The sequence below is a fragment of the Drosophila santomea genome, chromosome X (genome assembly GCF_016746245.2).
Source record: "Drosophila santomea strain STO CAGO 1482 chromosome X, Prin_Dsan_1.1, whole genome shotgun sequence".
Taxonomy (NCBI): Eukaryota; Metazoa; Arthropoda; class Insecta; order Diptera; family Drosophilidae; genus Drosophila; species Drosophila santomea.
Genome location: NC_053021.2, coordinates 19,004,334 through 19,025,778, shown reverse-complemented (window position 1 = coordinate 19,025,778; position 21,445 = coordinate 19,004,334). Strand labels below are relative to the sequence as shown.

At 42.7% G+C, this 21,445-nt stretch overlaps 3 protein-coding genes and 1 long non-coding RNA gene across 7 annotated transcripts; 2 read left to right on the top strand and 2 right to left on the bottom strand.

The window, feature by feature from the left end:
- The first annotated feature begins 1,488 nt into the window (after window positions 1-1,488).
- Window positions 1,489-3,520, top strand: LOC120455531 (skin secretory protein xP2). Its single transcript, XM_039641820.1, has one exon. It carries the CDS (start codon window positions 1,564-1,566, stop codon window positions 2,743-2,745), a length of 1,182 nt encoding a protein of 393 aa, XP_039497754.1. The 5' UTR covers window positions 1,489-1,563; the 3' UTR covers window positions 2,746-3,520.
- Window positions 3,443-4,855, bottom strand: LOC120455532 (ATP synthase subunit delta, mitochondrial). Of its 2 annotated transcripts, none has more exons than XM_039641821.1 (4): window positions 4,705-4,855; window positions 4,294-4,493; window positions 4,007-4,218; window positions 3,443-3,649 (listed from the first exon to the last, which is right to left on the bottom strand). In XM_039641821.1, the coding sequence occupies exons 2-4, from the start codon at window positions 4,490-4,492 to the stop codon at window positions 3,587-3,589; spliced, it is 474 nt and encodes a 157-aa protein (XP_039497755.1). In that variant the 5' UTR covers window position 4,493; window positions 4,705-4,855; the 3' UTR covers window positions 3,443-3,586. The 2 variants fall into 2 exon arrangements, with proteins under 2 accessions (XP_039497755.1, XP_039497756.1); XM_039641822.1 differs by having other exon boundaries at window positions 4,294-4,498; window positions 4,705-4,813.
- A 456-nt stretch (window positions 4,856-5,311) lies between these two features.
- Window positions 5,312-12,539, top strand: LOC120455533 (protein yippee-like). 3 transcript variants are annotated; one of them, XM_039641825.2, is made up of 3 exons: window positions 5,312-5,519; window positions 9,553-9,873; window positions 10,137-12,539. In XM_039641825.2, the coding sequence occupies exon 3, from the start codon at window positions 10,240-10,242 to the stop codon at window positions 10,582-10,584; it is 345 nt and encodes a 114-aa protein (XP_039497759.1). In that variant the 5' UTR covers window positions 5,312-5,519; window positions 9,553-9,873; window positions 10,137-10,239; the 3' UTR covers window positions 10,585-12,539. The 3 variants fall into 3 exon arrangements, with proteins under 3 accessions (XP_039497759.1, XP_039497758.1, XP_039497760.1); XM_039641824.2 differs by lacking the exon at window positions 5,312-5,519 and adding an exon at window positions 7,474-7,662; XM_039641826.2 differs by lacking the exon at window positions 5,312-5,519 and adding an exon at window positions 8,087-8,223.
- Window positions 12,540-12,691: 152 nt separating this feature from the next.
- Window positions 12,692-13,387, bottom strand: LOC120455534. Its single transcript, XR_005616753.1, has 2 exons — window positions 13,265-13,387; window positions 12,692-13,206 (listed from the first exon to the last, which is right to left on the bottom strand). It is a non-coding gene; the product is annotated as an uncharacterized LOC120455534 (long non-coding RNA).
- Between the last annotated feature and the right edge of the window lie 8,058 nt (window positions 13,388-21,445).

Below are 21,445 nucleotides of genomic sequence, written 5' to 3'. Positions count from 1 at the left end.
ATAAATATTTGTGTAAACAAACATGAGTTTATTGTAATACTTAGAGGCTAATTAAAATGCGCCCAGTTTGCCGGCAAACATCACTGATCCGCACCGTTGGCCAATTTTACAACGTTACGTTTACAGCTCATTGGGATTTTGGGCCAACATAATGCGCTTTACATGGCCCGAAGATGCGACTGTGTGGCTTGCATAAGCGGCTGGTTTTTATAAATATAAATAAATACCTGCATATAGATGGAATATGGCCCTCATCAATGATGCTTCGGGTTGACAACAGATTCCGCTTCACCTTGAAATTGCCGGATGGAATGGAATGGGTTGGATTCGATTGGATTGGATTCGATTGGGTTGGGTTGGGTTGGGTTGGGTTTCGGTTAGGTTTTGGTTAGGTTTTCGCTTTGGTTTTATGACAGACTGCCGGCCGCCTTGTGAGGCAACCACTTTGCAGCTCGCCCGTGTATGCAAATTGAAACCGAAATCCAAATCGAAATCCAAAATCAAAATCAAAATGAAAATGAAAACGTAAACCAAAACCAAACCAAAAAGCATAAAACATAAGATGCCGAAGAAGACAAAAAAAACACCAAAAATATGAAAGCCCCATTCCGAGCTTATCACTAACGTAGCGTCTCATTTTCATGCTAATTGTGGGAGCTCCATTCGGAATCGGAATTTGGGAAATGCGGCGTAAGACTTGACGACGACACTGAAGCCCCAAGCCCCAAGTTTTGGTGGAGCTGGGAGCTGGGAGCCGATTCCGTATCCGAATCCGAATGCGATTCCGAAAGCAAGTGGCTATGGAAGAACGAATTATGGTTGGCAGTTTTTGGGTGCGTCCAGCAGCCCAGCAGCATTTGGTGAAAATCGTAATGAAAACGAAAGCCCATCCATGATGATCGTCACAACATGACGATGATGATGATGATGATGATGATGGCGATGGCGATGATAATGACGTTGATGGGCAGCTCGGAAATGTTAATGAAACGCCTTTTGTTCGCCCTTGGTGGCTTACATCGTATAAAAGACTTGGTCTCCAATCGATCGGACATCAGTCGCTGCTCATCGGCACTCAAGGCGTTTTTTTTTTGGAATTGGTATCATCGCATCAAGTGGATTAGTAGTCAGCATGAAGGTGAGCTGCCTCAAAATATCCTTCCTTCCTTCCTTCCTTCCTTTTTTTTTTGTTTGAATTGATCCAAGCTGATCTGAACAAGTGCTAAGCTAAACTATATCGTGATAAAGTGGCAACAGCTGCCTGCATTTAATTCCAATCTTTGTCCATCCAAAGAAGTGAAGCTCAATATTCATAATTTTTTTTACAAAATTCAAAGTGCGCCGAAGAATATCAGTAGAAGTTAAATGAAAATATTTAAACGCAGAACGAATACAAAGGATTTCCATTTGGAATATACAGTTTATCAAAGATCAAAGTTCAAAAAAAAACGTATCTGTTTTAAAATATGTAAAAACCCACTTAAAAATATCAACATCCGAATTAGAAAACATAAAACTTGATATATTTCTTGACATCCTCCAGCGATGCCCAACGAAAAGTGAATGAAACTAAATCGCCTTTATGCTCTGTCATCCCTGCAGGTCTTCGTTTGCATGTGTGCTCTGTTCGCTGTGGCCAACGCTGGCTTCCTGGGACTCCTCGGCGGAGGCGGCGGTCTTGGTGGCGGCAGCGGTGGCCTTAGCATTGGAGGCGGTGGTGGTGGCAACGGAGGCGGCGGCGGCGGTGGTGGTGGTCGCGGCTACGGCGGTCCAGGTCCCAGTGCCCCCGTCCAGGTGGTCAAGGTGATCCACCAGCAGGGCGGCAGCAGCGGTGGCTACTCCTCCGGCGCCAGCTATGGCGGTGGCTACAGCTACGAAGCTGCTCCCCAGATCTTCAAGGTGAAGGTCATCTCTGGCGGCAGCAGCGGTGGCTATGGACCCGCTCCCGCTCCCATTTACTCTGCTCCTGCTGGCCCCGCTCCCTCCTCCGTTAAGGTGATCAAGATCCTGCAGGAGTCCGCTCCCGTGGCTAGACCCGCTTTCATTGGCGGCTCTTCAGGTGGCTCTTCTGGTGCCGTGTCCCAGGTCATCAAGGTCGTTCACGAGAGCGGCAGCTCGTCGGGTGGCTACGCTTCCGGCGGTTACGCCTCCGGCGGTTACTCTTCGGGTGGAGCCGCCAAGGTGGTGCGTGTGATCCATGAGCACTCCGCTCCAGCTGTCGCACCTGCCTATGCTCCCATCGATTTGCCCGCACCAGTGGCTGCTCCAGTGGCTTCTTATCTGCCTCCTCAGGAGATCGCTGCTCCAGTTTATGCCGCTCCTGCTCCAGCTCCAGTCTACGCTGCTCCCGCGCCAGCTCCAGTCTATGCTGCTCCCGCGCCAGCTCCAGTGTACTCCGCACCTGCCCCGGCTCCAGTCTATGCCGCCCCTGCTCCCGCCCCAGTGTTCTCTGCTCCTGCTCCCGCTCTAGAGTACTCTGCTCCCGCTCCCGCTCCAGTGTACGCCGCTCCTGCTCCTGCTCCCGCTCCAGTGTACTCTGCTCCAGCTTCCGCTCCAGTGTATGCCGCTCCTGCTCCCGCTCCAGTGTACTCCGCACCTGCCCCAGCTCCAGTGTATGCCGCCCCAGCACCCGCTCCCGTCCTGAGTGTGCCACATCCCGCTCCTGCACCCGTTTTTGCTCCCGAGGAGCAGTCCCTGCCCATCGGCCACGCCCCTGCCCAGACCTACGGCCCACCAGCGTACTAGAGAGATACGCCATCAATTGGAGGACCTTCCTGCTAACTACATCGACAGCATATTACCATTCCTACACAACGCCATGAGTTAATTTAAGACATTTTTTTTACGACACATTTTTTTGTTACCAAATACATAGACAATTCCAAAAAAATTCACATTTTGCATTTCAATTAGTGTTGCTACTTGATAAAAGGTTAAAAAATGGATTATAATCTATCAAAAGTACATTTTTTGAAACATTCATTTATTCTTATGTTTCTATAGAAAACTGAAAAGCTTCAAAACCAATTTGCTTTTTATTACTACTTCATAGAAGAAATTTCAACATGATTTTTTTCACGATAGATTTGCATACTTTCATACGGGGCAATACACCAGATGAAATACAAACTATACTAAACGTTAAGATTAAAGACGAGCTCATTTACAAATTGTAAGTTTACCTACTTTTAAGATTTGCATAAGTTGGCTGGGTGAAAAGAAACCGCGTTTGCCTCTTTTCTGTCGCGCATTTCAGCCAAAATGCAAATCACTCATATTTTTGAGTTAAAGATTGCCAAAGCATTATCATATCAACGGTCCCACAGCGAGAAATATTACACATTTCTCTTCAGCAGCGCACACATATTATTATAAACTATAAACACACCGTTTAGCGGCATAACATAAAAAAAAAAAAGAAAAAAATTGTTTGCCTGGTGGATCACGGGTCATTAATACGATATTATGATTCGCTTTTTATTGTTTCATAACTCTCTGGCTTTTAAAGGTGATCGTTATGTTTTATTTATTTCAGACACAAAGCATCGATTGTGGTTTATTGGTGGCGGTTGTGTGGTGATTACGTCTATTCGGCAGCCTTCACTAACGCTTCGGCGACCTCCACGGCGATGGCAGCCTGGGCCTTGGCCTGCAAAAAAAGGATCGCAAGTAAGTTTCAATTGGACATCTTCCAAAAGGTACAATAGTAGTGTTTGTAGTTAGGAACTCTGGTTTCTACCAAGTGGTATTTCACTTCGGAGTGTAAAAGCAACTCAAACAAAAGAATACTCTTGAAAATATCATATAGATAGGTGGTAGCTTAAGAGCAAGAATGTAGTACGAAAGTAATATCGCAAGTAATCAATGCAAATCGTCTAGTTACTAAAATGCCAGTGTGCGTGAATGGTGGCAGCAGTGTTTCCATCAATTAAGTTTGTTTGAGTTATACTTTTTGCACCAGAAATACTATGAACTACTTAATGCAACTTCTTAACCAGATTCGCACCTTGTCGTCGCCAGCGGAGCTGAGCTGTGACTGGTATTTCGCGAGCAGCTGGCGCGCCTCGTTGGCATCGATGTCCTCGATGTTGTGGGCCTCCTCGGCCAGAACCTGAACGGAGGAATCCTCGTTGACGGTGACAGAGCCGCTGGAGACGAAGAACTTGAGGGTCTTGCCATCGTTTTCCACCACCTGGACAACGCCGGGCTTCAGGACAGCTGGAAAAGCAGAGAGATTTGTTCAGCGGTGATATAACCATCTCGATGGGATCAGCAGTCAATGTCGGGACTTACCCAGAGTGGGCACGTGCTTGGCCAGGATGCCGAAGGATCCGGAGAAGGAGGGCACATCGATTTGGCGCACCACAGCGGCATCGTAGAAGGTTTTGTTGGCGGCGGCGAAGGTCAGCTTCATCTCATCCGAGTAGCTGCGGTTCTGGGCCAAACGGGCGCCGCGGGCGGCCAGCAAACGGGCGTTCTTGACGAAGGACATTCTGGACCGCAACGGGAAGATAAATTTAGGATTAAAACTCAATTTTTCTTCAGCCAGGCAGCATAACAACAAAATAACCAAATTATGTAACTTTGTAGGTTAGGCGGCGGCTGCTATTGCGTTTCCCTTGCTCGGATTTCGATAGATTTTCACTGCAAATCCATTCTCACGTTGATCAGTGGACTACCCCTTAATTTATCAGTTATTTTCACCTGTTTTTATTTCGGTTTGATAGGGAAAAACACGAGAAAACTTCAATGATCAGCCGCTGTTTTTGCGAAAAACGTTCCAACCAGAGTGACCAGCCGGGAGTACACAAATTATCTGGTATTAACGCGTTTGTAGTTATTTATTTCAGATTACACACTTTTTTATTGGCAACATGAACACTTTTAAAATAAATTGTTTTATCATTTTAAGCATAATAATAAAGTGTCTTAACAAACTGATTACCATACGCAAGAGTTCAAGAAAAAAAGCACTTAGTGGTCACTCTTATGATTTTCTTCAATAGTCTGGCATCACCATTTCAACTGCTTACATTTTTTTTTGGATATTGTCTTTAAACTACATTTTACAAACTACATATTTTCATATGGGCTATTTATTCCCAAGAATATAAATGTTGACTGTTTCTGGTGGTTTTTAATTTTGTTAGGTTTCTTTCTTTTCTTTTGTTTCAAAGTTGGACAATTAGATGTACCGCATTTTTTGGATCGCACAAAGCTTGACCCGCGCAACATTCAAAACTGCCGTTACCAAACATTTTTCGCAACCGCATCGCCTGGTCACACTGCCAGAATCAGCACAACAACAAATTCCAATTGGAAATAGAAACGAAACAATGCAGATTGCTGCATTATTATACAAGTGAAGAAGAAGAGAGTGCCATTTTCGGCTGCTATTTTTGCCCGTCTCTGAGCCTCTGTGTGTGTGTGTGTCGCGTGTGTGCTCTGCGCTGAGGTGTTTGTTGGCGAACGACAGCGAAAGGCAACAAGCAAACAAACAAACAAACAACACACAGGACGTAAGTGCTTGCAACATTTACCCAAGTTTGTCACCCACTCGTGCCCTCTCTGTCGCACCTGCAGGCAAAACGCAGTTGCGAAAAACAACAGTGTTTCCCCATGTTTGTGTTTGTGTGTATAGATAGCTGTCAATTTTTTTTCGCTCTGCAAATTTCTATTTTGTTTTGTTATGTCTTCTATTTTGCTTTGCTCTGTGTGTGTGGGTGTCTTAGCAAATTGCGCCTTTTAGTTGGGAAAACTCTGCAAAAAAAATAGAAACAGAAAGCTTGCCTTAAAGTTCATTCCTCACACACACAGCTGACTTTGTTGTGGAAAAAGGGAGAGAAGAAGAGAAGGATTTTCTGCTTTTTGTTTGTTGCACACACACACATGTGAACGAGCAGCTGTGGCGCGCATGTGTATGTGCTTGTGTATTTTTGTTTACCTCTCTCACACTCTCACTCACTCTCTTCTCCACTGTTTTGCCCTCTGCCAGCGTCGCGGTCGCCAGCGGCGTCGCAACGCAATAAATTTCATGTTATTTCTGATAAGAAAACCAACCGCAATCGGTCTATATGTTTATATGTATATACAGCTGATCCTTAGCTATTGACCCTAAACAGCGGTGCGAGCGAGATGGCAACATCGCAAAGAAGCAGCGGCATAAAATAACAACAATGTTGGGTCGTTGCTCCTCTTTTGGCTTCTTCGCTTTCATCTTCTGCTCCTTTTGTTTTTGTTACGGATATTTTGGATACTTCGAAAAGTGTATACCCTACGTTTTAGCTTGATACAAGACCATAACATACACATAATTGTTAATTTAAGCAAAACCTTTTTTTGTGCAATCTGATCTTTATGGTTAGTTTTAAATGTCAATTTTATATTTAATTTAAAAAAATTTGATTCTGTGTATGTTTTTAAGTTTGTTTTATAATAACATATGTATTTCTTTTGGAAAACTAATAGCCCAGTTCATACCCTTCATTCTGGTCAAATAAAAACAAAAAGCAAGCAGAGAGAAACAACGCAAAAGTTAACTTTTCGGTTAAGAAGAAGAAGCCGCAGACGAAGAACAAACAGTAAACAATAAACAATAATCGGTCGCAAATGAAGTTCAGAGATTGTGGCAAATAATAATTACGGCACAATTAATGCGTATTTTAACCTAGAATGACAACAACAAAGCAAACAGCTGATGGTGCCAATTAATTTAGCGGTTTTTATTTTGATGGTTTCATCTGTTGCAAGCGAAGTACCGTTAGCTTTTTTGTTGCTTTCGACACGCGACGCCGCTGCCGCAGTCGACGTCTTGCGTTGGCATACAATCGCGATACCGTTACACGCTGCCGCTTGTTGCTGTTGTCTTTGCCAGCACTTTTAAAACGCACAGTGGCGGTCAATAAATTACAACTACCTTTGATTCTGTATTGGATTCCGTTGAAACATATGTATGTATGTACATATGTAATAAGCCTGAATGTCTTTTAATATATTTCTTGGGTGATTTAACGTTTGTGGCCTGTACTGTGCCGCACACACTTAATTGTAAGATGTAGGCAAATGGCAAAAGTCGTTTTTGTAATTGTTGCTACCCACGTTTGAAGCCAGGATTGGAATGAGATGGCGATAGAGTGAGAGAGTCACACTGTTAACGGTTCTAACGGCACTTGCAGTTTGCCTCACCTTGCCTATTTTTATTTCCCTCCCACCTCCTCCTGCCCACCTTGTTCGCCCCTTCTTTATTCTTGTCTTGATTGCAACTGTAAATTGCACGTAATTTGTTTGTTCATTGAGCACGCATTATGCGTTTCGCTCAATTGTTGCTTTCTTGAGCTTTTCTAGTTTGTTTTCTTCTTGTATTTTGTCCTTTATCGCCGACTTTGCTGCCACCTGCTGCGTCGCAGTCGGCGTTGCTGTCGGCGTCGACAGCACTACTCTGTCTCAGATTTTTTGTTTTGTACCAAAAGCAGCGTCATTTGCCATCCGCATTTCGCGCTGCGCGCTTTGCTTTCCGCTTGTCCGCTTTGTTGTCGTGCGAAGAGAAGAAGCAGAGTGGTCAAGAAGTAAACAAAATAGCCAAAGTAAAGGTGCAACAATTGAATAGAAATCCGTTTGTTTCGCTCGAAATAATTGCGAAAAGCGAGCCAAAGAAATCGCCAAGTGAGTGAGACATTAACAACATTTTGTGTTCCTTTTTTTTATCTACCTTTTTTTCTGTGTGGTTCAGTGAACTTCTTGTTACTTTATACTAAATCATGTTGCCCCGGCAAAAGTGCTAATTAATTAACTAATTGAACAGAAGGGCGCAATTTGGATTTCTTTGTTGTCTGCGTTTCGAGTGCATTTCCCTTTTGCACCCATTCTCTCTCTCTCTCTCTCACTGCCTTCTCTCCTGCTCCCGCTGGCTCTCCTTCGTGCGGTCTTTGTTCTGCCCGTTCGCTCCTTTTGCATTTTCTTTGTTCAAGCCAGCGGCGCAGGCGGCGTCGCAGCGTCGCAGTCGACGCTGGCAGCGTCAGCCGATTTGCATTTGGAGATTGAGCAGAAGGCGGCGATGTGATAAAGAAGTCTGTGCAGCAGGGGGGCGGATAAAGGAGTGGGTGCAGCGGGCGACGGCGCCTAATTATCCATTACCTTTTTGCAGATTAAATTGCTTTCAATTTGGGTAACGAGTCTAAAACAGGACAACAAACCACCAGAGGGCAAAATCTCAAGGCTGATAAAGTAACTTATATTTGAGAGACTTTTCTTACACAAAATATTGAACAAATACCGTAAAATGTGTTTGTAAATTAACATGTTTGTGATGTTAACAACCCTTGTCATTCTTGATTTGTGATTATGTAGTTAGAAAGTCTGCCAAATTTGCAGGCCTCCACTGTACCGCCCACTTATTTGTACCTGCCAGTATGTATGTATGTACATGTGTTTATTCGGTCATTGTCTGCGTCCGACTTCCTCATACCAAAACCCCCAGCTATTTCAATATACCGCTTATCAATCGGTAAACATCGACGCGGTCAGTGAATAACAATTAACGACTTTGACAGGAGTTGGGAGGAGGAACAAAGAACACATCAAAGGCGCGCATCTGGTATGAATAATAGATGGGAATGCGAATCCGGGCATTATTCATGGGCATCCGCATCCATTCACGGCTTCCCCGAGATCAGCCCCATTTAAATGGGGCCCTACCTGGTCCCCAAACCGACGCGTACTCAATTCTGGCTTCGGTGTTTACCGCATAACGTTGCTACGCCCATTAATCATTTAGCACCCGAAGGCGCTAATAGAAAGAGTGTTCTCCTCGGTGGAGGGTTCTTCACTGGCTTCTCCAGAGCCATCTTGTGGACGTAGAACCATAGCTAAGATGCAGTTTTGCATGCGCTTCAATATCCTAGGGTATGTTTTCATTGCGAGATTGACTATAGAGTAGAGTTCTGTAGAGATTAACTTCTATATCTTGAGATCCATGAATATATGAGACATTTTAAATACCAAATATATAAATATTTGTTGTGCCATTGTATAGTTCTTATAAAAGTATTTACATTATTAAAGCTTAAAGCACATGTCGTTGAATGGTAAATAGAATTTAATGTTCTTCACCAAAATCGCCTTGAGGTAGTTCCTCTCAAATACAGGGTACACTTATGGTTTAGCAAACGGGACTGTATATTTCGCTAGTTCATTTTTGTTGCGCTTTGTTTGGTTTCCGGGGCGGCAATTATCCATGTGTGTGTGTGGGTTGCTCACTGGAACTACCAACGCCGGAGGCAAGGAGATTGCAAATGGAAATCAATAATGGAAAGGCCCCTGCCATATCTGCTAGTCATTGCCATAGCCGAAGCCGTAGCCAAAGCCACATATAGCCTATATTATAGCCCACTCTCTTACGCTTGTTCTGCTCTGCACTGTTCTGTTGTTTCTCTGCGCTGCGCTGCTCTGCTTTTCCTTGGTTCGAATTCAGCTTTTTGCATAACAGATATAACAAACAAACAAACAAAACAAACACATGCATTATTAATTTCGCCTTTTGTTTTCCACTTGCAGTTTTCTTTGGCAGGAAATCTGATATAGTCGCGAATCGGAAACGAAATTGGAATCAGAATCGACATCGAAATCGGAATTGAAATCAGATATATTCGGATTCAGAATCGCACGAAGCAAGTGACTGTAATCGCAGAAATCATTGTTCAATGACAGCAGCCGCGGCAGTTTTTACCGCTGCTGCTTCTGCTTCTGCCGCTGGCCACGCCCCAGCCGCTTCCGCCCCCAAATCCGAACCCATTGCAGCGGAGGAAGCCAAAGTGCACAGTTAACAACGCCCCAAGGCAACAGAGACTGGAAGATTTAGTTGTGGTCCTGGTCAAGGTAAGGAGTAAACACTAGTAACGTTAAGCGTAATCGTACTGGAAACAGTATCTATATGTATGTATTGCCTACTTTATGCGAGTACGGTCATGAAAATAACGATCGTTAAATATCGCAATCAAAACCAAAACCAAGTAGGCCAGTGTATCGCAGGCTTGCACCACAACAAACTTTTCGGCTTACTCTACACCATTTTGTACATTCAAGTTAAAGTGACTGTTTTGCTGAGAACCTATGACTGATTTGCCAATTCCTGATTACAGAAAGAGGACCACTTGCAGGACAGACAATCGCAAGACAATTTGCAGTCTTCAACATTCGCATATAGAGGCCCAAGGAAACAAGAATTTCGATATCAACGTCACAATGGTGAAGACGTTTCAGGCCTACCTACCGTCCACGAATCGGACATACTCATGTGTTCACTGCCGCGCCCACCTCGCCTCCCACGACGAGCTCATCTCAAAGTCGTTTCAGGGCAGCCAGGGACCGGCGTATCTGTTCAACTCGGTGGTGAACGTGGCCTGTGGCCAGACGGAGGAGCGGGTGCTCCTAACCGGCCTTCACGCGGTGGCGGACATCTACTGCGAGTGCTGCACGACGCCGCTGGGCTGGAAGTATGAGCATGCCTACGAGTCCAGCCAGAAGTACAAGGAGGGCAAGTTCATAATTGAGCTGGCGCACATGATCAAGGAGAACGGCTGGGACTGAAGGGCTGCTGTCCGTGTGATGGGCTGAAGAATCAGGAGCACACCCGTAACAGGATCAGGAAAACAGGAACAGCAGCTGCAGCAGCAGCAGCAGCAGCGGCGGCGGCGGTGGCAGCGGCAGCGGCGGGAAAAGCAGCGAGTTCACCACACAAGAAAACGAAACACATACGCGGCAATATGCAGACAAAGAGTGCTTACAAAATGGCTAAAGTCTGGAAAAATTCGAAAGAACAAACAGAAAAAAAAACAAGGAAAGGCCAACCGAAAAGCGAGATCGAGTTTTATCGAGTTTTAGGGTACCACACAATATATATATATGCTATTATATAGTGCATAACTCGTCGTATCTTATAGAACAAAACAAACAAATCAATCAGACACACAGATATACCGCACATTCGATCGAAAAACACCCATTATATAGAAAGCTTGATTAGGCTTGGGAAGGATCTCTGCGCTGGCCGCCATCTAGGATTTCCGCACTTTCATTTCGTTTACCATTATTACCCACTTATACCACATTGTTTTCCTTTTACCATTTTGCGTTGCAAGTTGATTCAATTATGTGTACTTTCTGTGCAAAATCTGCCTTAATTCGATGATTTCAAATATAAAACTGGCGAAAGCCTCACGCAAAACAGAACTTGCACTGCCAATAAATGAGAGAAATGTTTAGCATCCAAAAATAACACAGCAACTGCAGGAACCATTTGAAACACATGCGAAATCAAAAATGAGGAAAACAAATTGATAACACTCACCGACATAGACAAACATACACACTGAAACATTTTTTAACGTAGTAGTTATATTTAATAAAATTATTAAAATTAATTATTTAATGCAATTTAGCTTGAAACAAACAAAAAAAAACACACGAAAAAGCGAGATAAACTTAAACTACAAATTTGTCAATGTGCAAACGTAAGGAACAACCGAAATATGAAGGCGGCAAGGTGCGCGTCCCCGCCGCCAGGTGGCGTTCAGGTGATGCCACTTGACACTCGGGAATGATGCACCGATGTGCGGGGGAAAAGGGGGTGTGAATTGAAAGAAATTATATGAAATACAAAAGCATATGACATGCCTAACTTTAAAAAGAATATAAATATACACTATATATACATATATATATAAGTATATGTATATATATGTATATTTATGTAAGAGAAATGCGTATTTATGTCGCAAAATATCGTACATTAATCAAATCGAAAGAAAAGCTGGATCTAAGCAAAAAAATAAATATATGTATAACGATGGAAAAAGAAGAGCATATTTTTAAAGCAAAACGGATTATGATATATGAATATGCAAAAAATAACTGCCAAGAACTATTTAAGTTAAATGATGTTCTCTAAGTAGTTATTAAAATGTATCTGAGGAATATATTTTGTGGTAGCATTAAAATTAACTAAAATAAAAGGAGAAACAAGTAAACAGAATATAAAAACAAAGTTCAATAGAAACAAATTCAAGAAATCAAATCCTCTTCAAAAACGAGTAACATTGAAATTGCTGAATACTTATTTGTGTCCTGCATTTCATCCATTTAAGCTATTGGCCGTACTTAAACTCTCTCCCTCTATATATATATGTATATATATATATATATATGTATGTTTCCAACTTAAAACCTAGTTTTATCAAAGCTTTGAGCTTTGTTCGACCATTTAGGCATTGACTACTGTACTCCATGCATGTGATGCACCATGAAACGAAACACAAATTTTGAAAAACGGAATTCATACAAAAACAAAACCAACTGATGTTAGTATTTACATACATACATGCCACTATACATACTTGCATACATACATACTAAAACGAGACCACCTTTACATTAAAAAAATGAAATACAAAAAGCATACAAACATTAAAACACATCCAAATACAGTCAGCGACATGCAGCCGATTAAGATGTATTAAAATCTCAATTCAAGATTGCAATAAAGCGCATTTTTAGCTCAACTAACTGATTTTTTTTTTCTTTTGGGATGCCCTCCCATTTTATTTGTGTATGTACATTTGGAAAATGAGTTGATCTTCAGTGTATTTGCTACAACATTCGGTGTTTTTCAGTGTTATGAAATGATATAAAGATTCAATTTCAAATTCTGCATCAATGAAGTATATTAGCTTCAGTTTTGTGTGAGTGTGAGTAGTACATTTCTGCATTATTGGATTTAATTGGTTTACGATAAAATTAATAAGGAAATGTGTGTGAATTGGCAGGACTAATTGTAAACCGCATTTACAAAACGTGTAATGACGACGAGCGATTCTATTGGGCAGCCGATTACGCCGTTGTTAAAGTTGTGTGTGTGTGTGTGTGTGTGTACGCAGTTTGCAGCATAGCAGCAAAGTGTTGAGGTGCTACTTTCACTTCTTGTGGTAGCACCATTTGGACGATAGTCCATTGTGATGTGGTTTATTTGCAGCTGGGTGGATGGATGTATGGCCCCCCCAACTGGGCCGCCTGGTGATCATCGTTAAACGTCGCCGGCAGCCATGAGTGTTGATATGATATCTCCCGTCCATGAGGAGAATCGACGCCTTGTCAGCAGCATGGATTGATGGCTTCGATTCTTCCGATTTGGGCGAGGAATCAAGTCCACTGTATCTGTAACGAGGTGTATGCTTTTTGTGGTGACTGTATTTCTAAGTATTTTTACACTCACTTTTTTCACATTGAAAATTTAGATTTATTTTTTGTAACTTGTTCCGAAAATATGACCAGCTTGTTGCCCGTGTCGAAGGCAAATGAAATTTCTGTAGACTGTAGCTCAAATTACAGTTTTGGCTGCAAGAAAAGTAATGACAGTTAAATTCTCGGCCAACTTGATGTCGTTTTTCAGATTTCGGGCTATTTTCATCTAGTCACCTTTGCAAATGGATATTATATTTACATGAATATATAGTTGGGAATTTTTTTTAATTTTATTGAAATAACTGCGATTATAGGAGGACCATTGAGGGTATAAAAATGCGCCACTAATCCTTTATTCCGTTTCCTTTATTTCCACTCGAAAGGGAAAGAAATATTGACATGTGAGGGACAGGAGGACAGCCTACATAGGGAAAACCCTTCTCCGTGAGACCTTCATTTTTTTGGTTCCCCTCAACCAATTCTGACGTGGGTCAATTTAATTTGAAGAGATTGTAAAGCTGAAATGGCTGTAACTGTCACACGCCCAACCAAACTGGAAAGGCGGGCCCAATTGTCTTGTCCTTTTTCTTTTTCCTTTTTCTTTAGGGATACTCACCCACACACACACACATCTCTGGAGGTGTTAAAGGGAAAACCGTTTTTCTTCCTCCTTTGCGATTGAGCGAAGGAAGGGTCTTGCGTTTGATATTTTCCTCAAACCATTTGTGCTCCTGTCAGCAGTTTCATTACTTTTCATTTTTTCATTTCAGTGCGCGGAAGTATGAAATGCCGATGTCTTGACTGTAGGTCTCAGAATGAAATTGAAAATTGAATATTAAGCATTGACTCCTTGAAGCAATTATATTTGGCTTTTATAGGAAAATATCTGATTAGATGTTGAAGTATTGTGTCAACACTGCGAATGAGTGATATTGCAGACGTTTGCTATACTAGAGCTCACATAAGTTTGGTTCATAAAGAAGCATGAATAATCCGTTGTGAAAGTTTATACTTCGTTCGGGGCATAACAATGGCTATGGAGGCCACAGTCATTACCACTGATGATGTCCCTCCCCGTACACAAACTTCTGATTTACATGACCCTCTGGGAAGTGCAAATAAAAAAAGGAAAGGAATACAAAACGACAGACCGGAGTTGGCTTCGAAGAACTTTTTCAGCCAGACAGCAACTAATGAATGATGCAACAATAAGGAATCACACTGGCCAAGTCCGCAAAAGTCGACTCTCAATTGGGAAAATGCGAGGCTGGAGCTGGGAAAACTGCAGGGAAATGCACAAAAGGGGGTTGTGGTGTGGTGGAGTTGGTTTTTCGAGGGAAACGGGAAAAACATTTCCTGGTCTCGTTTGCTTCGTTTGGCGTGTCCCCCTTTTTGGGTTTGTAAGCATTTAATTAATATTGAAAGCGACACATAAAAGGCTTAAATGCCCAGATCCCTCACAGATCCCTCACAGATGCACACATGACAGCCACGGAGGACCAGAACCCGATACACACTCAATCCGTGGAGTGCAGCCGGAGTGCAGCATCCAGTCAGTCCAGGCCAATCATTTTTTCCAGCACCATGTCAACGCAACACACATGAACCGGCACACCGACTAGCAGAGTGAATGGTTAGCTAGAAGGAATCGTAGAGCGCCTGCTGCACTGCAAGAAACAATGTGTTTTGTTTACTAAACGTAATATTTAGTATTTAACTTTTATTTTCTTCAAAAGGAAGGGAAAACCTCAATTGGACTGCGCCCAAAAGTATGCAGTAAACGTGAGCGTCAGCTTGGTGACCTTTCAGGTTTTAATCAGGCTTTTCTGATTACTTTGGTTTCTGGTCCTGTTTTCTGGCAGTGTTCGTTGCGAATGCAGAGTGCAGAGTTGCAGAGTGGGGCAGGTGGGGACTGCAAGTCAAAAGTTGCCTGGGACCTTGTCCTGTCATCACTTCAGAAGTCTAATGGGCGCGTCAGTGTTCGCCGAGCGTTCCGTTTCGTAGCAGTTAGTTGACAGCGAGTGTCCCGGAATATCCAAAGCTCCTCCTTCTTTTTTTCGGCCTTCTGCCATGGATGGCCTAGTCAGTCGCTTCTGTCATATTCACTGTTCCCATCATTCAACCCTTACACTCGCACACTCGCACACTCGCACACTCGCACACTCGCAACTGGCACACACAATCACACTAACACACTGACACACCAGCTGAAAGGGAAGCCCACAGTGGCTCAATCATCGTTGATACGGCCAAAAAACCCCCCTCTTTTGAAGGGGGCTTAAACCAACCGCACCCCCTCTCCCCCAACCGACCACTTGTGATGCGCTTTTTGGCCCCTCCGGCTTTGTGAACTGACTTTGGGCCATTTGTTGTCGCCAGCACTTCTCGCATTCCTCAGCGATTCATGGCTTGGCGGTCGCAAATCGACGGGGCGAGCACTGTGAATTGAGTTTTAAAGGGTGCTGACACTTGCATCCGACCAACAGCTAACTGAACTAGAACATATTTCACTTCAAATGAGACCAAAATGGGTCGAGTCCCACTGTCGCCAACTGAAATGCACAATTGTTTAATTGCTTAAATGGCATTTGTGTGCAGTGCCATGTTTTGTATGGACTTCCAACTCGAAATTGAATACATTTCATGAGCTGGTATTCTATTTATTATATTTATCATATAATAGCAACTTTCGTCGCCTTATTTTGCGTCTTTTTCGATACCATTTCCTCAGATCGAAGAGTGCACTTTTGGCCCAAGGGAAGCTCTCAGAAATTTGTTTCGCCCTTGGCGGCTTTCATCTAAGTACGAGTATGTGTAAAAGCGCATTGCGACGTTGGCTGGCGATTTGCCCAAAAAGAAAAAAGAGTCAGCCCATGATGGGTAAACCCACCTACCACCTACCAACTACCCACCCCCCCGTTCAGTTTGCCCCATTCCAAGTGTCATAAAGTGACAAATCCATCAACGGCTCGGCTCGGATGTGAAATGATGCAAGGCGTGCGCAATTTGTCTCGCCTGAAACGAAACGAAGCGAATCGAATCGAAACGGAACCTGAATGATATGAAACGCAATGGTAATGGAAACTGGGCGGGGAAAGGGGTAGGGGGGATTTCCTGGTAATTCAATTTGGGTTTCCCCCGGGAAAGTGCAGGCCAAATATTTTCCCACATTACTGTGCATCGCATAAATTCGTTAAATGCACGGGCGCTTGAACCAAAATGGAATGCGAAGAAATAGCAATCGTTAGCAGTGAAGTGTTCTCAGGAAACCATGGTTTTTTGAAATTACATATTTGAGTTTGAGCACTTTTTGGGCCAGCTTTTCGCTTCACCATAATTTCCACGTTCAATATGCATTTGGCACCAATGTTGTCACTTCGGAAATTGTAAATTCAAATGGTTCAGCGCAAATATTGAACGAGTGATGCATATGCACACCTCGGTGCCCCTTTACACCCGATTCGAAACTAAATAAATATTTTTATTGTGTTGGCTTGAATTTTATTTGCTACAAAACTGAAAGCCAATATAAATGAGCGTGTAGTGTGCATACATAAATGGATATAATCTCACAGATGCATATGTTGGTTTTCTGTTGAACGTAAAATTTTGTGCCTAACACAATCCTATTAATAGGTATGTCACCATGGACGGCAGTTCACGTAGTGACGAAGCGCGCCAGGAGAGTGTGCGAAATCGATTAACACCTCATTTGTTCAAATTTGAGATTTTTTAGCATTGATTTTTACTGACAATTTCATTCATGTTACTTACTTGACTTGCATTTTTATTAAATTTTTTTTAATAATAAATGTATTTTTCTAAGTGCACTCGCGAGATGTCTTGTAGTCATGTTCGGCAATAAGCCGTTTATGCCCTGATTTATTATGGGCCAACAAATCACCGACATGATGGCCCACAGTTCCCTCTCCCCACCTCTCTCCACCCCGCTGCTCTCTCCACTCCGAAATGGAGTGAAATGAATCTCGGCTGGGTGCATTTTTAATGGTTTTCGTGGAAGGGCACTGGTATTTGCATTGTGCCCGCGGCTCCTCGAAGGAAGCCATCGATTTCAAGTTCAATTCGGGGGCGAACACTTAAAGTTAAGTCCCAGCACATGGGTGTACTAAAGAGGGGTGTGTGTGAGTGTGGGGAGGGGGGTGGGTGTGTCTGACCCCCCAGTGGCAAGCAGGTGCCACTGAGGCTGCGGCAAAAGTGATGATGACAGGGGCAAATGGAACTTTCGTGTACTGTTATTACTTGTCTTTAACGCTGTTTTCTTTTTCGGTGCCCTGGCTTTAATGGAAAGCCCGAAGGTGTTCCATTTACCTTCAACGATTTTTCCGCAACCCCAATGGACCAAAACCCTCTTTAAGAATTTCCTTAAAGGGGGGAAAGTATTTGCGAGAAATCAACTACGATCAATGGGCCATAAAAACCAACATTAAAGCCATAATATTGAAGCGAAATGAATATTTGCTCTTAAAAAGAGGTTAAAATAGGTTTTTATATATTTATTTCAAAAATAACCCATGCATAAGGCAAAAAGAGAAAATATTATATTTGTAAAATATACCAAAAAACATGGCACACAATTTTAGAGTTTTACTTGCGAAGATTCACTCGAGTGACAGTCATCAAAGTGATCGAAGTGTAATTTCTGGTTACATTTTTTCGGTGATTTCGCTCTGGACTTATCCCCAGCACTCTCGTTCTGTGAACTACCTCACGCACTAAGGATTATGGAAGGAATGCGGAAAAATGGAGGGAAATGAGCACGAAGAACGCAGTGATGCGAAAAGTGTTGAAAATGAAATCGTGTACGCATCGAGAGCATAAAACGTGCATTAAAATCTGTCATTTACATTGGTAAAGGCGTGAAAAATTGGCTAGGTCCCCCCACCCCCGATCCGCTCTTTGTCTCCAAGCCATCGGATTTTCCACACTTTTCCACGCCCCCGCCCCCCTCTCTGTCACTCTTTGTGTGTGTTGCTCCCCTGGCGAAAAGTTGGAAAAGCGCTGACGAGAACTCGGTTCAGCCTTTGGCTGTCGCAGCATCGCTTTTCTCGCTTAAAACACCACGCCCCCAGAATTTTCTCATTTCCCCCAATCCTCCCCCGCACCTGCCCTCGTTTCAACTTCAACTCTTTTTCGCTTTGAATTTGCTTTATGAGAAATTTATAATATCCCTTGCCCCCCAACTTGAAGTCGAACGGAACTTGTTTGTTAACCACAGTAAAATCGGGGCCGGAAGAATAAAAAAAAATGGGGGGAGAGGTCAGCGAAACTGCTAACCAGTTAATATGGACTCCCGTTTACTTTTCGTTAAATTGCACACATTTTTTTGCAAATTTTAATTTGATTTAAATCCTACTTCAATTTCATTACTTCAAGAATTGGTACTTTTTAGCTGATTAATAATTTGAGCATTACGATGATAGTCAATCCATCCGAGTGGCTGGAAAAGCGGCATTCAAACTCTACATTTAAGTTGATTAATTAGCCAGCGGATTGTGGATATCAAAATGGATTAACTGCAAACCCTTCAGGAGCAACTTTTCAGCAAGCAGAAACATTTTAATTAAAATGCCATTGCGTATACGCAGCGTGGGCAGCGACGTTAAAAATTCAAGCACGGAAAATGTCGGCGTTTCGGATTAGTTTAAAGTTGCGTGCAGGGCACCCAGTTATCAAGTGAGCATTAAAAATAATTACGTGTCATGAGAAGAGGACTAATTTCAAGGGAGCTGACATGCATTGGATGGGATCTAGCACTGAAAAGCAGATTGAAAATTTGACAAATCAACATGGCTCGCCACAAGTGGCCACGAAAATATAAAAATATAAGCTGAAAGTGATGCAGTGAATCCGTGAATCAGATACTTGGATTTTAGCCTGCCGGCTGTGAAGCAATTACATTTAATTATCAGAGCGTTATGCAAACGTTGTCTGGCTCCTAAATAACAAGATTGTGGGGGGAACGGTTATCGCCAGCAAGATGCCCGAAAATTAAAAAGAAATCAAATGCGGTGGAGTCAGTCTTGCCGGTTTTACATTTTCCCCCAGCCACAGCACCCAAAAACACCACAAAAGTCTTGTTTGAGGTCGTTGAAACCGCGTGACAGAGTCTGTTTGTTTTTTTTTTTTTTTTGTGTTTTTCGGACGTTTCTGCCGAGAGGATGGACGCCACATGGACGCCACTGGCGGAGAATGGAAACCGCAGCTGGGTTTCCAGATGGTTGTATATTCTGCCACACTGTCTGACAATGATGGGAATTTAATTTTGAATTTGATAATCGGAAGCGCTGCGGTTCATTAACTATGGCGACTTTAGTATCACAAATTCCACTGCACATTTCAATTCAATTAGAATAATTTATATGGATATTTGTGTGAATAATAGACTGCGATTATAGGCGGCATTTCCCCATAGTTACTTAACCTAATTAAATATTATGTTTAGCAAGATTTGCTTATTTCAAATTTTGTATCATGCATTTGTGCTAAGTACGTGCTTCAGTGTAGGAATTGTGGTGCTGCAAGCATTTACCATTTTTCCTTGGTAAAATACCAACTACTAGTTATGTTTGTTTATTACCACCCTGCCGGGGATTGCTCATATTCCTTTTGGCCCAACTATTTCTCCTTCAGGCGGGTCCACATGGCGTATGCTTAATTTTGTTGCCACTTTGACAACTTGACTGCCTGCCTCGAGGCAATGCATGTGTGTGTGCGAGTGTGTGCGAGTGTGTGCTTTATGTGCCTGTGTGAGTGGCAGTCTGCGTAAGCGAGTCTGTGTGTTTGCTGACCAAGGGACAGAGGGCAGTGGAGTCGATGTAAGCCGGGATGAGCTGAAGTAAGGTGTTGTCTGCTAGCAATTAAAAGGACTTTATCACAAGTACATTAAAATATACCTTGAAAATAGGCAAAATCCGGAGAAAAAGCGAAGGAAAAGCGGAGGGGCCAAAAGGACGAAGGACGAAGGACGCACCAACAAACAACCTAATTAACTTGTCAAAAATTCAGACTCTGCTCACCGGCCCAAAAAGGAGCGAAGCCAAAGGAGAACGAAATATAAAATATAAACAAAAAAAAACCAAAAAAAAATTAGAAAACACAAGAAAAGTGAAGCGAAGTGAAGTGAAGTGAGGGCAAACAAACAAAGGCAATGGCAGTTATGCCCGTTTTCGCCTACGTGCCCGGCTTAGGGTTCTATTAAAATTTCAATTAAATATTTTCCTTTTCCGCTCGCCCGAGACACCCAAAATAACCGGCCAACGCCAGTACTTATGTGCTTTAATTATTGTTTTTTATAATTATTATAATTATGATTGCGAGACAGCGACCCTCCTCCGGGGATTGAGCGACAACAACAACAAAAGGCGATTGCTGGAAAACTTTCAGCGTTGCTGGATTTCCATTTCCCAGAAGGAAGAAGGAACTTGCGCGGCCATTTCGCACGCAAAATGTTTAATTATTGAAAATGCCTGGCTGTGGAAAACGGAATGTGTGGCAACGTGTGCAGCTGGGAAAGTCGAGCAAATCCGAATGGTTGCTGAGACAACAAAAATTTGTTTACGTGATTTTCTTCATCTTCATTCTCGTTTGTGTGTGTGTATGTTACTTTGTCGCACATGAAGACTGAAAGCAATAAGATAAAAAAAAGATAAGGAAAGCTGTGGAAAACTGTAGCTACAAGAAAACTTTGAAAACAAATAGGTATCGCTGCTTTAAATTATTAGTAAAATTATAATTTTGGCAAGGTCATTTTGCAAACCAGTTTCTGAAAATCTTGTAAAGGCAGTTTTTTCCCTTTTTGTAACTTAAAACTGTTTTTATTATGTTTATTTAGCAGAATTTTCTCGCTGTGCATCGAAACGTTCGCAGAGACAGGCTCATGGTTAAACTAAAGCAGCGACAAAGACAAATAGACAGACAAGCCGACGGACAGACGAGGCCACACACGTAGGTGCAAGAAATCCCGCTGCACTTGGCACGACCAGGAAAATGTCGTCCTGTTCCTTGTGTCTTCTGCAACGCTTTGAGAGGAGCGCCGCCGGCAGTTTGCCTTCAACTTGAGCCCCCCACCAAAGCGACATTGATGCACTGCAAGAAATGATGCAAAAAGTACTGAAATACTTAACAGTTGAAAAGCATACTTTGTGAGGGCATCATCTAAAAAGACCCAGGTAAATCACTTCAGTATGAAGTA